An 18,795-nucleotide genomic window follows, 5' to 3' on the forward strand; every position below is an offset into this window, starting at 1 on the left:
ACACTTCTAAGATTTTCAAGTATCAGGTACTTCAATATTTTGAAGTATTTCTACTGTTCAAAAAACCTTTCTTGTCCCTGGACTCTTTGAGCTCAGAGTCCATCTTAGGTTGTCTCCGTGAAGTAATATTGGTTTTAAAAACACACTTATAATGAAAGTGGTGATTTGTTTTCTTTCTTTGTTCTTACTTTCCCCCCTCTCTGACAATGCTGATGGCATGCTTGCAAAGCCCTAGTGCTGGAAGCAGAGTGGCAGAGGATGGGTTTGGTCTTAAATATTAACATGGCATGACTGAAAAGCATAAAAAAGGATTAATGCTGCTTTGCTTTGATTAGAATTCCCAGAGAGAGAAAATTAAATTTTATGGCAATTACAATCTCATCCCACAGAGGTTAGCTCGTTTGTTTTCACATGTTGGTTGAGAAAAGCATAAAAGTATAAGACTTCAAAATCGGCAGAAACATCATCAAAAGAAAAGAAAAACTGATAAAACCAATCTGTTTTCGGATTAATATCCTTCTCCTTCCCCTGTGTGTACTCTATTGAGGCCCTTAAGAAGAGAGAACTGAGAGCCAACCTATAGATCAAGAGACTCACACGGTGCTGCTCCTCCATACGACTCATAAGAAGTCATTCTGAGAAGGCTAGCCTAAAATTCTTCTCCCTCACTTACTACTTTCACTGTTGAGAACATGGTCTTCTTCATAGATAAGAAAGCACACAAAGCATGCTACCTGAAATTATAAAATGGTATGATCTAGCAAAAGTGGTATAGCCCAGCATGAGTTACACTATACGGTTCTGGTGATAATCTGCGGCCAGAGCTTTCAGAAGCATCTGGCAGGGATGGAAGGGAGGAAACCTCTACGGTACTTGGAAAGTAGGGTTTTCATAACTTGACTCCCTTCTCTTGGATGAAAGCAAGCTGTTCTCAGCCTAGAAGAGGGGCTAGGTCTTGATGCACACTAGCTTTACCTTGTTTCCTAACCATTTGAACTTTCCTTGCCAGCCCAGAGGGTTCCCCATCTGTTATAAACCTACAGCTTCTACCTCTGCTTCTGATCCAGACAAGAGCCTTGCACTCCTTTCTGAAAACCACCGCTCTTCCCACCTCCCTGCTCTGCTGTTTTAGCTTGGAAGATGTGGTTTGCTGTAATCAAAACTTTCCTGTAAAGTCACAGCATGGGTGCACAGGTATTTCAGGAGAATCTAGATCTAGAAACTTTTGTGGTCTAGGTTGGAAGCATGTTTCTGGATCAGGACTCTATGGTCACTCTTCCTCAGTAATAAACACAACTTGTTTAAATATGGCATTTTAAAAGCATGAGGAAAATAACTCTTAGTTTTGTCCCAACTTCCAAACATTTCAGAAAGAAAGGGCTGTTGGGAAATATTTCACAGCAGTCTTTTCAGCCTTCTTAATAAACTAAGTTTTTCCTTTCCTTCGATTTCCTATCACTAGAGGCCTCTTTCCTCCTCCCCCTACTGTATAATATCTAATGTAACAAGAGAAGATAATTTGCCCCCTGCTGATAACAGCAGGTTTCAGATAGGCTGATGCATTTATGCTTATACTTTCTTCTGTTTATGGACTCATTCGTTCTGATAATTACCAGGAAACTACTATTGACAGATCCGAATGGCATACAGTTGTGTACTGTTCACAAGAGCCACATACACATACCAGCATGAAGGGAATTAAAAAGAAGCCATTATTCAGGCTAATGTTTGTTTCCATGAAGAAAAAAAAAACACTGCCATTTCAGCCTGTGGATTTTACTTACCAATGGGCCTGGTGGACCTTGGGGACCTTCACCTCCTTTCAGACCAGCTGCACCCTAACAAAGGACATTGTTATTATTATTATTTTGAAGACTGACACTGTAACACATTTTAATGCAACTGATTTTTTTTCAGCAGTTGCATCAAAACAAACATAATGTGTGTAAACCCACTGAAGGCTAAAAACAAAAGGGAAAGGGAAAAAAAGACAATCCCACTGCAAAAGAAAGAACTGTATTTTCTAAATGAAGCTTTTATCAAAATTTAGCTGTCAGTGCAAAACAGCTCATATTTTATGGCACTGTTTAGGACAAGGACAATCAGCTTTGTGAACCTGGGAGGCTGCACATTCCTTGACCAACAAAATTACGTGATGGGGAATTTCACCCACACCCCAAAAAACACGTGCCATTATTGTCCCCTAAGCAAAAGCAGCTCCAAGCTGCACTGTCTCTCCAGGTTTGAGGATAGTGACAGGAATGTACAGTACCATGTTTCTCCAGTACTAATTGGCATGAAGAGGACCACAGGGACTGTGTAGCTTTAATATGGCACATGTAATGCGGTACAGTACTGCCTACTTTGATTGTCAACGGCTCTCCAAGGTCTTTGGCTTAGATCTTCTGCAGCACCCAAACCTGAAATCTTCATCAAGGCAGTCCTACATTCTTGTTTAGAAGCACAATGAGTAATGTATAGATGCTCTTGATACTGTTCTGACAATGAGGGAGGATGATGTCCTGTGCAAATTCTCGATGTTTTGCACAATATAGCTCAACTGCATACATCATATTATTGGGGCAAAACGAGAATAATTCTTTCTTTATTTCATGGAAATTTTGGAATGTGAGTCACAGATGGGTTGTGTGCACCTTTCTTAACAATCACTCAATCCTTCAGCACTTGCTATGTTTGTGTGCGCTTTCTTTCCAAGGGGACCAATACGAAATTTTCACCGACATTATCTGTATGAATGAGGGACTTTAATTATAATGGTGATGGTGGGATTCCTTCTCTCACTCTCAGTGGGAGCCGAGAAATATCACAGGGCTTTCGGACTCCTTGTTGAGGCATCTCATCTTGTGGAGATAGCCTGAACAGATGAGAACAAGGAACTTGGTGAATATTTCTTCATAATCATAAACTGGAGATGCTAGAGGTGGAATGTATTATTGCCTATATGCAAAGTGTACACTCTGCCAGCAAACCAAATGAATTTCTCATCCATCCCTAAAGCAGCTAAGTGAAAAATTCAAGTCACAATCCATAGAAGCCAGAGGATTATAGCCACATACAGAGCAGATTTTTTTTTAGAACATCAAACCATCATTTTGCTTCACAAGCTTTGCTTTAATCAAATCCACTGTAAACAGCATTTTGAGATGTATGTACTGTAGCCCTGGACAAATTACAATCAAAGTTTAAGGCAACCCACTAGCTGTTTATTGTGGCCCATTAGATGCTTCCCTTCCCCTGCTTTGCACTGCCAACAGGCAGCAACATGAACTTCAAGTGAGTTTTGTTCAACCTGGTAAATTAAGATGTACAGTCCTGAGGTAATGGAAAGGATCTCTCATCTGAAAATGACAACCCTAATCAAGGGAAAGGTAGTATCTCCACATACAGTATATGAACTCTTCAGTTTATATTTCCAGCAAAATCCTATATTCCATTATGTCTTGCAACTCACATTTTAATGCAGAAGTGATCTGTGGTTTGAACACTGCAGTGTACCTCCTCAGGTAATGGTGGGGAGGGTGGCTTGCACTCCATTTACACCATGAGTTCCTGTGCTTTAAAAAGGTTTAAAAGCACTTTGAGGCCTAGTTGATAAGGGCTTTGGACCAAACCGGAAGAACCCAATTCAAATTCCTTCTGTTCCATGAAGCAAATGGCAGTTCTCTGAATACATGGAGTACGTGTGGGATACAAAGACTTTGGGGAAGCTGCTGTGTGCTACCCTTTCACATGCATAAAACTTTCAGCTAATGTTTGTCTCTGCCTATTACTGTACCTGAGCTCCTGGTAGGCCTCTTTCCCCTGGGAAACCACGAAGTCCTGGAGGTCCATCTTTTCCACTGATGCCTTGAGGTCCTGGATCACCCTAGGGAAAGTGATCAAGGACTGCTTTTAAAAAATAATTGCAGACAAATAAGCTACAGAGCTATTCAAGTGTCAGAATGGTTTCCTGAACACACAGAGAGGGAGGTGCCTAGCCTCACACCTCTCTGTCACCACTTTCTTCATGGAATGATGGACGTGTCTAAAGAAAAGAGGTGCTTCTTCATGTACAGGCATTACATTCAAGCATGAATCGACCTCTTCCAAAAGCCTCTCCTCCTCACACCTCTCCATCACTGCACAAAGAAAGTGATGATGGAGGCTTGCTGTAATTCAGAAGCAAATAATCTTATCCTCCAAAATTGTTCTGGAAACAAGGTGTTCTGATGTATGAATAGAAATGATAATTAATTAGCCAGAATCCTGTTGTGCAACTTTGCGCTATGCAACTCAGATGGCATCAACAACCATGGCCATTTTGGGGGGAATTAAAAGCTTCCCACCTACCTCCTCACACATTTTGGGAATCCCTAGGGATCCCTTTCATCCTAGGGAAACATTTGTGAACTGCAGAATAGGAGAGGAATTCTTTGGAGTCTGAAAATCGCTGCCACAGGTCTTTTAATTCTCTGTAAGCAGCCACAGTTGATGACCTCATCCAACTTACATGACATGAAGTTGTGCAACAGGATTCCAGCCATCACTGACATAAGATTATACACTTGATTTGTCATTTACACTTGATTAAAGTGAAAAAATTTCTACATCTGCTGAAGCGTAGAGTTCCGAAAACTTTCAAACCTGCCTGTTAAGATTTCAGATACCAACATATGCAAATACACCATTGTTTATAAGTAGACCTCCCTTTGTGTTATGTGATTTGTATTTTTTTTCTTCAGTAACACGGGAGATATCACAACAGTCATAATCAATGATTTTTTGGTACAGCAAGTCTGTACTCTTAAGTGCATAGAGTCAAGCTCTGATGCATGGGGCTGGTATTCATGTGGTTTTATATCCTGATTAAATTATACCTTAATTAACTGCAGTGCAACCAAATGATTATTTGATTTTATCACTGAGAACTAAATTTTTCATACTAAAATTAGACACATTTTGTTCCATGCCTTTGGATGGTTAATGTCCTAAAACTTATTGCTGTTGAACACTTTAGATCTTAATAGCTTAAACCCAACTGTAACTTTGGGAGCATCCAGAGATTAGAAAAGTGATTTTCTAATGAAAATTTTCAGTAATACCCCCAAGAATCACAGCCATTCAGCATGATGGTTGGGGAGTTCTGAGAGCTGTAGTCCAAGGAAGTAACTTCTCCATAATATGGGATTATCTTTCTAATATGAAGTTTCCCCAGTGTTGGACCTTGAAAGTTACCTTGCATGACCTATTGCTCAATCAAGAATCTGCAGTGCATGATCTAATTCTAGAATCTTTGATGGATGCCCAGATACTAATACCTTCTGAAATGTGATACACTGAAAGACAGTGCAGGTTTAGATCAAAAGTGAGCACATTCGTACCTTAGCTCCTTCTTTCCCAGCTGCACCTGGAAGGCCTTGTTCACCTGGTGGACCTGGAGGGCCAGGGTGACCCCTTTCTCCAATAGGGCCAGTCTCACCTGTGGGGCCCTAAACTCAAAAGCACAGAATCCTTTATTTAACATCACTAACATATTTATCTTCATTCACAAGCGTAACTTTTTAAACTAACTGCCCAGCCACATTCATCTAACTATGATGTCCTTCAAGCACTGAATTGAAGAACTTAAGATCTCTGGACTCAATTATACTAAGCTGAAATACTTCCATATCTCCTTAAAGGCCAAAATATGGTTGTTCCACAGGTACAAAGAAGGAGCAAAGAGCAATGAAGGAAGAAAGAATCAAAAACATGGACTTTCTTTGTTTTTCTGTCAGCAATAGTAGAAACAATGGCTAGAGTCCTGCTGGATTCTGTATGGGCTGACCAAACAATGTCATCCACATGACAATGGGGTTGTATGAGCTTATCCAGCAATGTCACCAACAGGACAGTGCTTTGTCCATAATCCTATTGACATTTACTCCAGAAGAGTAAAGCAGAAGCCACAAATTGTAGCTCATTTACATTCCTTCACCAAAGCAATCTCTTCATACAGAATTATTTTAAAGAAGATACTTTAAAAGTTTTCCACAACATTTTATTTACTCAAATGTAAAGATAAATTGAGGGTCAGCATGAGGCAGAGGACAGTGTTGTACTAGGACTCTGGACATCTGATTTCACATCTCTACCCTTGAAAATCAGTGGGGGTGGCAGTAGTGAGTGACAATGAGAATCCTCATTTGGGGCCACCAAAAGTTGGTGATTGTGCATAACACAAAGATCAAGATGAAACAACCATGTAAGATACACAAGCAGAGAAACATAAAGATGCTCATGATACCAATGGGTGCCTCGATATATGCCATCGTAAACAGATGTGGACAGCGCAATGTGATTCACACAGTCCTTCCCAATGAAAGCAAACACTATACTTAAAACAGCATAAGTGCAAGTTTTGTTCTGTTTTGTTTGGGAGGGGAAAAAAAAACACTTCACACAAGAAGCCAGCATAAGGGATATCAGTACCAGGAACATAACTAAGCTGCAATTTCATTTATCTTTCCTAACTCAAACACAGCATGGCCAGGCATTGGAAATTTAAACAAAGCTTAGTCAATAAAAGAAGAGAGGAAAACAAAAGATAATTCACACAAAATTTACAATCAGTAAGACCCCTGCTGTTTAACTTCACTGAAGTGCGGGGAAGAAACAAAACCGATTCACAAGCCTCCTGTAGTTAAACTAGAGAAGAGAGAACTTTAGAAAAGAGATTTGACATCTTAAAAAATATATATTAACATGCTAACTATAAACATTTCCCCCTGACTCTGTGATCCTTGAAAAATACTCTACGTTCAGCCCAAAGCAGAGAGGTGTGTAGCTAAGTCTCTGCCAACTCTCCTCCACAACATCATCTCTTGTGTAGACTCTGCTTCTGAAGATCCTCCTTGCACACTTTTAATACCCTTTCACTGACAGTAGTGTGGATTTTCTTGCTTGTTTGTGTGTGTTTTTTAAATTCTGTGGACAGCAGCTGAACATTCAAGAAAAATGCGTAAGGCTACAATCCCGCATCTATTTATCTAGCAATAAATGCCACTGAACCCAGCAGTGGCTGCTTCTGAACAGATGTGTACAGGATAGCATTCATCACACAAACATCACCAGTTTCAGAAGGCTATATTGCATTTGCTCACTTCTTTGCGTACAAATGTATGTTGTACTTTGCATATAAAGTGTTGTTGTTTAGACTTACATACTGCCTCATAGCGCTACAAGACTCTCTGGGTGGTTTACAACATAATTATTCAAGGAACACTTTGCTTCCCAGTGAGCTGAGTACTCCTTTCACCAACCTAAAGTATGGAAGGCTGAGTCAACATTCAGCTGGCTACCTGAGTCTGTCAGGATTGAACTCAGGTTGTGAGCAGATACTGTATTTAGCTGCAGTATTGCAGTTTAACCACTAAAGAACAAAGTATGTCTTTTGCATTTCATAATGTATCCAACTGGACTTTTATTTCTAGGTATATTGAATAATCTTCTGGCCATCTTCTCCCATCCCAAATGTTATTAATCTTATTGAGGGTGCAATCTTTCCTTGTCAATATGGCTGAAAACTGGCTAAGCTGACACGAAACTGGCTAAGGCTCTGGTGAATCCAAACTCCTCTCAGACTAGGGATGTTGGAAACTGAGCATTCACATGTGGGCCAAACATATAAGGAATTTCAAGGAAGCTTCAATGAAACATATAATCTTTCCTGCCCCCCTCTGCCCTGAGGATTCTTATCACAGCACCCCCAAAAGCCATTCAGATGCAAGGATGGACCTGCAGTCGTAAATCCTGTGCTGGGTGAGATCATGAAGCAAAAGAGCCAAATAAATACATTAAAAAGGCATAGAAGGAGGAACAGAGAAGGATGTAAATTACACCAGATCCAAATTCTCCTCAGCTCAGAATCCCAGCCACTGCACCATCACAAAGATTAGGCCAGGGCCAGGAGTTTTCTTTAGGTAAAATCAATAGCAATTGCAGTACTGAGACACCTGACATAATATTCTAATATTACTGAAAATATGACCAGAAGGTGGATTTTCTGTATAGCCAGTGTGGCAAACAAATTATTTGGCTGACTAGTCAAACCCAGAGAGACACAACAGAAAGGCTTTCCCAGCAAGATCTTACATAAAGATCAAAGTCAAACAAAGATAACTCTACCTGAGGTCCAACAACACCACCAGGGCCTGGTGGGCCTGTTTTGCCTTGGAAGCCCTAAGGAATGAAGCATAAAATGGTCACTAACACATCCTCATATTGCAATGACTTTTGTAACAATGCTGAAAAAATGACAAGCAAGAACTGCAGTGTCAGTGGATTCTTCTTTTTGAAGAATAAAGTCTGCCATTTCTGTTATTGCTTTGCACCCTCACATGTAAAATATTGAAGACTCTTTCAAAGATCTATCATTTCCAATAGTTTCTCAGCTCAGCTCTTCTGCTGGTGTGATTCAAAGGGGCAGCTAGGTTTCACAGAGCACATTTTTGAGGAAAAGATTGGATGGCCGGAACTATATGAACAGCATTACTTCCATGCATCTCAAATGTATGTTTCAGATGCACAGAAGTGTTACAAAAGCAGACAAGCAAGTACTTGTACAGCTACACATAGATAAAATTAATGTTATCTCAGGCAGATGATTAACTAGTGGCATGGAAAGAATATTGATTGAGAAACGGCCTCCCCCTTTTTTAAGTAGATCAGCAGCATGAATAAATGTTTTCTTTAAGTCCCCAGTAGGCATCAACAGCCTGTGGTCTCATTTTACTGTGAATGACCATGTGCCTCTGAGTGCAGGTAGGGCCCTAGAGCCAGGGAATGTATGGAGTTTGAGTATTTTGGATTTTGATTTATACACTAGGTCAGGGGTAGTGATCGTAAAATATTCTGAAACAGAAATACATGGGTGGTCCCTGCAATTAAAAAGGCTGAAGTCCCAATGGAGAGGGCTTGTGCACAGACAGCTTATGATCAAAGCAAGGGGCACCCCCTTCTCTGAAGTTCTGGAGTAATGCACTGCATCTGCTCAGCCCACAAGTGGCCTTTAGGCTTATCATTATGTAGATTAATTTTCTGAAATTTCCCTTTCTGTGATTCCAAGTAATATAGGATAATTTATACATTTTAGGCAAGAAAAAGCCATTTTAAAAAAACCTTCCCTTTTCCATGGCATGCAGCAACCATCAGTGCAGTACAATGAACAAAGTTTAATCAAACTTTATGCAACTTCAACAAAACCTGTAGCAAAACCAGAGTTTGGTAAATCACAGCCAGAAACTCAGCTTATGCACATATGCTCACTGCAATACAATTTATCAAAATGCTATCACACCAGCCCGACACTTTCCTCTTCTTTATTAATACAATTCAATTTTTTTTACTGTTGCTAGACGTGCAATATGTTTGTCCAAAATATCATAGTGTCCCTAAACAGATGACATTCCAGAAGAACAGAAATTGTGCACATACCGTTTCACCTCGTTGCCCTGGGTGTCCAGGCAGGCCATCCTTTCCAGGTGGTCCCTGCAAAGGAGGAACATCAACACTCAAATCCTGCTTCCAAAAAACCAGGTCAGAATCCAGACAAACAAACTCCAGGGTCATTTCCTGTGTAGCAGGCTAGTTTTCACACCTACTACCCTGGTTCTGATTGATTGGCAGATGTTGACTGCTTACTTATTCACAGACAAGGATGATCCATTGATTTTCCCTAAAGGAGCATGAGAAATCTTTCTCCCCAACCTTTTGAAGGAAACACCCTTGAGCCAACAGGGAGGATGGAGTTCAGCTGAGCTGGAAACAGCTGGGGGCAGGATGGACTGAAAGGATCCAAGCACTTGGTTTCACAGGGAATTTAATGCAGGCTAAAGGTTCTGCTGTCTTCTGTACAGGACCTACTGCTTCCAATATACCCTTTTGTTATTTGTAAGTAAAACTGATCGTAGAAAATCAACACCACTCAAACTTCCATGTTTTCTCAGCTCAAGAAAGCTAAATGTCGCAACACTGCTCTTTTGCTTTTCACCACTTAAGTGGGTGATGAACAGCACCTCAGCTTTGACAGAAGTTTTTTTTATACATAGAAGGATAATATTTAATGGTGTGATAATGATAGGACATGACATCAAAACATTTAATTTAAGAAGAAATGAATGAGAAAGCAACTAATTGGCATGCAATATCTTATATATAATCAGGCATAAATGTTTCTTTTTTTGGGGGGGGGTGAGAGATCTGAAGCAGAGAAATGGCAGGGAGCAACTGTACTTCCCCATTACACTGCCTGTCATTTCTCCTTCCTCCTCTCACAAATTGCCATTCCTGTGCAGGGTACCAAATATACATTTGCAAGGGGAAATAACGGGTTTTCATTTGATGATGTGATGATGCCCATACAGATCCCTAGACTAGAGTGTGATCTAAGAAGACAGAAGCTGAGAGATTCTACCAACCTTTCTGTCAACAGAGGGTAAGAACAACAAGGATGCTGGATCTGTACGGTTTCAAGCTGACTACAATGTCATTCTGCACCAATCTACAAGTGGAATTGGACGAAGGTTTCCTCCTTCTTAAAGGTTACTTTAGGGAGAAAGAGCGATGCAGCCCATTCTTTGGAACAGGAATGATCAATTCCATGAAGATAAAATGGGACCCTAAGAGTTTTGAAAGCCTCTACAATTTATTCCAGGCGAGTGGATGTTTCGGTTTCCTTTATGAACGCACTATTTTAAAGTCAATAACCCAACTAGCATGTTTAATGCACTCATTCTGGTGATAGCCTGCCAATAGAAAATCCCATACTTTCTTATTAACTTCATCATCCCCCCGCCCTCGCCGGCACTGACACAACAGAGAGGGAGAGCAACCTCTAGTGGCGGCTGGCTGCCTCTACATAAAAAGCTGTTGTGCTGACAATGTGCAGGGTATGCCATTTTTGTGGCAGACGGTCTCCAATAACCTTCCACTTCCTAAAAATAACTTCATTTTGGGGCATGTGCAAAATTTGCAGCAACAACTGTGTGTGCATGATGAATGAGATGTATGGTACTGTGGGGAGGGGGCATGATGCACAAAATGACAAAAGAGGATTTCAGCTATGGTAGCAACAGCAGCGTAACAGCACTTCTTAAAAATATATCCAAGCTGCTTGGAAACCACAGTACTTTGTGTTCTGTACAGAGTATACATGTTTGATTTTTATCTGTACAGTTTCTGCTGCTTGTTTCCCAGCCATTTTCTACCGCTGCTATCAGATTTCCCAGCAAACACATTTTTACATTAGTGATGTTACAGCACCAGCCTAGTTTCAGCTACTTGCTCACTAAACGGGGAACTGCTCTGGGCTAATTTCATGATGTCTGAATTCATTCCTCCATTCTGCAGAAGGGACACAAATCACGTACTGTACTCTGTTGGCCCTGGGCTGTCAACTCCACAGTCTTTGTTACTCTCGCGCACTAGAAAAATCAGTCCAAGTAAGCTGCCATTTGGCTGATCGCTAAGCTTGTTTGAGTTGATTGTGGGAGAGCTGGATGGATGACACTCATAATAAAAAAAATGGAGCAATGGCTCAAGTGATATCTGTTAAACAGAGCTTGGAAACGTATGGGTTTCAGGCTAGACTCACCAGATCCCCAGCCAGCATAGCCACTGTCCATGCTGGATGGAGGATTCTTCAAAAGTGTGGAGAGAAACACCTCACAAAGTTTTCCAAGCCTTTTTTTTTTTTTTGCCAGACAGGTATTTCTCTGTGAGGACATATTTATTCACACCATCAATCTGCACACCAATGTCCGCTGAGGGTATATAAACAACAGTACCAGAATGAACTGTCCCAGCATGAAGGTCCTGCTTCTCCACTTGAGGGCTGTGGTAAAACCTGTTTTGTGGTGGCCCTTGCCTATGCTTTCAGAGATTAGGTTTATCTTCTTGGCCTTTATTACTCTCAGGAAATGAGTGAGATCAAACTGAGGCTAGAAACTCCAGAATAGTTGTTCTGTTAAATACAGAAGGGCCCACGTTTGGAAACATGCAAAGACAGACTCTCTACCTAGCCTAGAGTCTATATGTAATATAGGAAATGGAGGGAAGAACATTGGGATGAGGAATCCATTCTGTATTTTACTATTATTCTTCACAAACACTTTAGATCTGTGGATGGACAGCAGAGGCCCATGGTATGAGCAGGAGGACTTCTCATCCGAAAAAGGTGGTGGTGGGAGAATGGCCTCTTTGCTCAGACCATGTACCATGCATGGGCAGAAGGTGGAACGAGACTGGAGGGCAAATGTTTCAGTGATTTGTAACAGATCGCCAAAAGTCAGGATTTCTGACTTTTCATTAATTCACAGCAGGGACCACCAACAGGCTTTTCACTGTGCCTCTCCACCCCACATAACTTGCTAACTTGAAGGAGGCTGGGGGGGGGGGAACCAGGGGTAGATTGTGAAAAGGCTGTGAACTCTGTTCTGGTACTGAAAACATCTTCCTAGGTTAAGCACAAGTTCTGAAGTACCCCAGTTCTAAAAACAGGTCCTCCCTCTCCCCCCCCCCCCGTGTGAACTACTGTTCTCTCCTGGGTCTGTGGATTTCTAGCAAAATGCTGGGCTCCAGGAATCATGCACATACGATCTAGGAACAGGAAGATCTGGAAAGCCTCATGTCTTCTCATCACTGCTTTACATAACTTTTCTAAAGCTCAGTATGAGTTTCTTCATAGGTAGATACCCAGTTAAATGTTAGTCAATGCCTATACCATTCTTGTTATACAGTAATTACGTTTGTTTTAAGAAAATACTTACAGGTGGTCCCTTTGGTCCAGGGAATCCAACAGGTCCCTGTGGCCCTTGAGGTCCCTAATAAACATGAAAACAGAACCCAAAATATTGTTGTTGTTAGTAGCATCAATACCATCAAGCAGAACAGAGAACATACCAATTATTTTAAGGGACAGCCCTGTGATTCATTAAGCAAGTGCACAAAACTAAATTAATGCTTTAAGTAGATAAGCATTAATTTAGTTTTGTGCACTTGCTAGTACAGGAGCTAACATATACATACAACATAAGACAATACCTGCCAAACTCAGTTTGATATAAGCTATTTAGTTGCAATATAATAGTGACTACTAAAATCATTAGTATATACTATATTCTGATTTTTTAAAAAAAATTATTTTAAAAGGAGTGGCCTGTATCAACCGTACAATGCAACCCAAGAAACAGATTTGTCTCCACACACTCCAATAGGACTTGCTCCCTGGTATGAACAGGCTTGGCAATTGTGATCCTTCACATGTTTTTGGCTACAGCTTCCAGCAGTTCTAGCCAGCACAGCCCACTGTAAGTGATTATTGGAGCTTCATGAAAAGACACACCTGCAAAACCATTTTGTTGCCCCTTGATGTACAGAAATTTAATCGCTGGCATTTTGAGATTCTTTCATGTGTTCTGTTTTAGTTGTATTTCTTAATAATACTGTTAGAGAAAGACTTTCAGTAGCATTATGTATCTTCTCCCAGAGTCTCTCACCTATATTCATTGCCACCTGTAAGATTATATTCTCCTGAAAAGTAAACCCTGCAACTAGGGATGCATGCTGTCCCCCCCCCAATGTGATGCATGCCTAAATAAGGTCACACAGAGTGGTGCCTGCCCCACCCTGTGAAAAACTTCATTACCACAGATGGGGAAATGAAAACAGCTATGACTTGGGATAAGCATGGGTTACACGGTGCCATCAGAATTATTACGGGCAGAATTATTTGCCTGTCTTACGCCCACGGAACACAAAAAGAAGAAAAGCTAGAAACAGCTGTTAGGAACTTCAGAAGTAGAAATGATACCATAGCATTAACAAGAGAAGAACTACAGGTGGTGGCAGTGCACTTAAGTGAACAACTCAAAAACCATACAGGAATGCTGGCATTCAACTGCACAAACATACTCTGCCCCAGCCGTGTAATTATGTTTTGTGAAATGTTGGGGGTGGGGAGGTAGGATTTCAGAAGGCAAACCCTGAGCAAAATGCTGCACTCATCAAAAGTCAGCACCTTGCTTTAAAAGATGCAGGGAATGGATGCTACAGTCCTGTGCCTCTCTCAGAGACCCTCAGTGACTGGATTGTACAGAAGAGATATTGGACTTCCCTTGGGAGATAAAGCTGCCCTACTCCTCTTTTGGGACCAGCTCAATATATTTCTTAGAAACTAACTGTACTTAAATTCCTCCCTTTTTGCTTTTAATTGCAAAGCTTTTTTAAAAAAAGATTTTAGCACCATGGTTGTTGGGTTTATCATGAAGGATCTATGACAAGACAGTGTGCTGTTCTGCCCTCTGGGTGCCCCCAGGCTCTTCACTCTGCTCTGTTGTTGCCTTGGAAATGCACAAATATCCTTAATTCTGTAAGAATCTACACATTTCTCCAAAGGCAATGTACATTCCTACCTGGTACTATGGCAAAGAATGAAATGCTCACTGAGAACAAATCACAGCTGTCTCTTAGAACTGGAAAAGTCTATGAGATGTATACTGGAATGAATTCTACATACAATCGAAAAGACAAAGAGAGGATGAAAAGCAAGTCTGGCTCCTGTTAAAATGTGATTAATATTTATATTTGGTTCATGTCCAGCCAGGTGGCTGCCCAGCAGACATTTTATACTGTAATGTACAATTCCTATACCTAGCTGACAGCATTTTAGTGGAAAACAAATTAAAGTGCAGGAAACTGCTTACAAAGCAAAAATGCTTGCTTGAAGTTAGAATCACTAGGCAAAAAGGGCTCCCATTTCTTTCTTTTTTCCCCCACTTTATTTACTGACTGCTCAAAGTATGGTATATGAAAGAGTTCACCTTGTTTTGAAATAAGGCTAGCAAATATCACATACAGTGATGGCCTGCAACCACTCATTTTTTGTCTGTCAAAGCATGACACATGTTGATCTTACGTAAGGAAAACAAATGCACAAATATCCACCACAATTTCACAAGGTTGGACCTGTTTCATATGTTACTTGGCAACAAACAGGGAGTGCCACCAAAGCCCTGTTCACATTGGCACAGATTTACAGAATTTCTTTGTGAGGGTGGGTTGTCCACCTCTTGGTCTTGAACCACCTAGGGGTTTTGTGTATGCTCAGCAGACAGTTACTGAGGGTGCAGCAGCATCCAGATAACTGTTGCTAATCAAGCTTGGAGAAAGCTTCGCAAGAGGCCAGACTCAATAGTTTATTGGTGTTTAAAAGATTTTATATAAAGAACTTTATGAAGTTACAGTAAAAATGGTGAAAACAAACATAAAAAACAGTTCCTTAGAAAATATACCTCTATGAAACATGCATTTGCATCCACATCCTTGTTCCGTTCACTATTTATGCTCTTAAGTGCATGTATGAGCCACTTTAGATGGTGATTTGGCTATCTTTCTACTAGCCTCACAGTAGGACTTTTATGATCAACAGGAATCACAAAGCACAGGAATTATTACAGGACCATAAATCTGACACTTGCGAGCTATTCTGAAAATGGATATTAACTAGATAACCCTATTTTACTGGAATTTCTATAATGTATTTCTTTATGCAAATTAAAGGCTTCCCAAACCAAAGTAGCATGCATTTTATGAAACTATTTTATAGCAAGGTTGCACTGTTTATCTTTGCATAGTAATGCAAAATCCATCCACACTTCATTATGGGGCTGAGGACATGTTTACAGAAAAGCTTATACTGTTTTGCTAGCACTTAAGTAGGATGCAGTAAATTGAATACTGAATAGAATAATCTCCTGCAATTGGTTAACTTTTAGTTTCTTTAGCTGCTCAGGCCACTGTTGACTGGAGCCTGGATGAAAGGGACAGGAGGCAAAATGTGGTGATGCAATTAATTCAAGGGGAGCTGTTTCACCAAATCTCTACCGGCAAGCAATCCCGTTAATTTAAACAGTAGTGAGTGAGCTGGTTCTACAGTATTGTTGATGGTGGTACTCTTTAGCTTGTGTTTATTCTAGTTCAGCTATAGGAAATCACTGAGGATGAAGTGGGTGAAATCAGAGAATCTCTGTCTAAGGTTTAGATGGCTGAAAAGATAAATATGTTTTAGGGCAGAATTTCGAAAAGTGAAAAGTTACTTTTAAAACTACGGTTTCCAAAAGGAAAGTCTGAAGCTGCAAAGCGGGTATTGTTGGAATGTACAATATGAGAAATATAGATCAAGAGAAGATTGGCAAATGTAAAATAAGAAATGAGAAGTTTAGATGTGGTAATAATTGGAATGAATGGTCTAAAGTGGGATGAAATAGGACATTTTCAAACATAGAATTACCAAGTGCTGAATTGATAGCCTCAGAAGAAACAGTGGGACTTGAATTGTGAGCCTGGAAGTCAGGAGATACAATGCAGTGTGACTGAAAAATGAGTTCATGGAAAGGTTGTCAAAATACCAAACATAAGTATCATTCAAATCTATGCTATCATGCCCCGAAAATAAGACAGGGTCTTATATTAATTTTTGCTCCATAAAACACATTAGGGCTTATTTTCAGGGGATGGTTTTTTTTCATGTACAACACTATACATTTATTCAAATACAGTCAAGTCATCTTCTTCTGGTTGCTGCAGAATGGTGGAGGGTGGGGTTTCACTTAACTGGGGCTTATTTTTAGGGTAGGGCTTATATTATGAGCCTCCTGAAAAATCATACTAGGTCTTATTTTCAGCTTAGGCCTTATTTTCGGGGAAACAGGGTACAACTACAAAAACTAAAGAAGGAACTGGAAGTCCTGGAAGTGCAAGTATCTAGGAGGAAACTGGTCATAAAATAGAAGGGGATGTGCTGATATTCATGGATGACTAGAATGCAAAAAAAGGAAACGAAATCAAACACCACCATGCCCTCAAAAAGAAGAGTTCAGTGGTTTAGGCATCTGGCTGCGGAGCCAGAGGTTGGGAGCTTGATTCCCCACTGTGCCTCCTTGAGTGGGGCTGGACCTTCTGACAAATCATATGAGACTTCCCATGAGACTTCTCTGAGGAGGAAAAAAATCTGACACAGAAAAATCTCACTGTGAGGAGAGTTTCTGTCTGAGAACAACAGGTATCAAGATTCATATCCCTAGCATCACTACGACGGTCACCCATAATGGGGGTCCTACTGGCCTTTGTCTTTCCAAAATGTATGACCAAATTTTGTAGGACTGTTGCAGCGTCTTCCAGTGCAAGCCTCATATTTTCTAATGCAAACTTTTCAGTTTTGCAGTTCGACTGCGACAATGTAATTAACAGATCAAATCAATGTTCCTAATGAACACCTTCGAAATCAAACATTATCCTTTTGCTTAAAACTCAGGATTTCCTGTACAAAACAGTATACAGTAGTGAAAAGGACATTTTAGGTTTGGCGAGGGAGTGCCATAGGAGCTTATGCAGGGATCCATTACATAGTTGAGGTTGGCCAGACTCTTCATAGTTTATCCTACAAAACTCTAGAAATGTACTAACAAGTTTTGGCAGGTTATAAGGAGATACCAAATCACATGGTACATAGTTAACACAGCTGATGGTAGGGTGTGATGGCACATGAGACCTTCCTGCTTGTCTGGTAAACAAAATGGACAGAAAAGAAGATTTTAAAAGCCAAAATTAGGTGACAGGAAATGTTAAATTTCCTCTTTTCATCAGAAAGTAAATGGTTACGATATCAAGCCAACTTTTATTCCCAACAAGACCCACTGAATCAATAGGAACATGGGAAGTTAACAGGTATGTCAGCTCCATGGTTTCACTAGCTCTCCTAAAGGAGACTAACTGGATTTAGAGTATGCTGTTATCTCCAAAATGTTTTATGCCTTTAAGTCAGGGTTTTATTTCACCCTTTTCCTCCAGATCCCTGAAACTCTACTCCTACGTTGCAATCTGTGGTTTTCCAATCTTTACCACTGAGCTACAGCTCTCCATTGGTAGGCACATTTGCTTCAGTAAGCAACTTCATCTAGAAAAGGAAACTAAAGGTTGGAAGGAGAAGCCTGAAGATTTGGGGGGGGGGGGGAGAACCAGAGCTTTCAACTATCAAAGGAAAAACCATCACTCAACTACAAAGGCAGCTCGAAGCAGCCTACGCTTTGCTGTGCAGAATCTGACATAGGTCAAGATAGAACCAAAGAGAAATTATAAAACCATTTCAGTCTCTGGAAGTTAATAACAGAAATCTCTAATACAACTGTGTTTTGGAGAATGGTATGCTCAGACTTGAAAAGAATTGTCTCAAATTGACTGTAATCTCTAGAATCTGAAGGAAGAGGTCAGATTTATGAAGGAGGGACTATCAGGGAGCTACAGGGTTAAATGTATAATTTGCAAGAAGTGAAAAAAAGAATATGCTGGCTGAATTGGTAACTGAGAAAAGAAAATTACAGGAGAGGTTCAGAAATCTGAAAAAGGAGAACAACAACATGGAAAGAAGAAGAGACTAAAGATGTTACTTGACTGGACTCCAAGAATTACACTGCCATGCTAGGATGTTGTAGTGCGACCCCACTCCCAATGTTTTTTTCTCTGAAAAAAAAAGACAATATAAAAGCAGCAAAACTGGTGCAAGAAGAAGTACAACAGAAGGAAACCAAAGTCTGACTAGCAAACCAAAACAACATCTATAAATCCACTGAGGAATCCAAGTCTAAAGCCATGAAAGACATGAAAAAGAAGCTTTCAGATGAGAATGGAAAAGAAGCTTTCAGAAGGCAACTGCTTGTTGGATGGAAAGGCAGACAATATTTTGCTTTGGATTGTGCTCTA

The 18,795-nt window shown here is 40.4% G+C and overlaps 1 protein-coding gene across 5 annotated transcripts in view; it reads right to left on the reverse strand.

Moving 5' to 3' along the window:
* The window catches only part of COL11A1 (collagen type XI alpha 1 chain), a 280,302-nt gene that overhangs the window by 80,160 nt on the left and 181,347 nt on the right, over positions 1-18,795 (reverse strand). For all 5 annotated transcript variants that reach the window (XM_072998040.2, XM_072998042.2, XM_020788718.3 and 2 more), the window contains 6 exons: positions 12,807-12,860; positions 9,475-9,528; positions 8,167-8,220; positions 5,382-5,489; positions 3,797-3,886; positions 1,785-1,838 (listed from right to left, as the gene is read on the reverse strand). In XM_072998040.2, coding sequence (XP_072854141.2) covers positions 1,785-1,838; positions 3,797-3,886; positions 5,382-5,489; positions 8,167-8,220; positions 9,475-9,528; positions 12,807-12,860 — 414 coding nt within the window. The remainder of the gene's footprint in view (positions 1-1,784; positions 1,839-3,796; positions 3,887-5,381; positions 5,490-8,166; positions 8,221-9,474; positions 9,529-12,806; positions 12,861-18,795) is intronic.

The sequence above is a fragment of the Pogona vitticeps genome, chromosome 4, assembly GCF_051106095.1.
Source record: "Pogona vitticeps strain Pit_001003342236 chromosome 4, PviZW2.1, whole genome shotgun sequence".
Classification (NCBI taxonomy): Eukaryota; Metazoa; Chordata; class Lepidosauria; order Squamata; family Agamidae; genus Pogona; species Pogona vitticeps.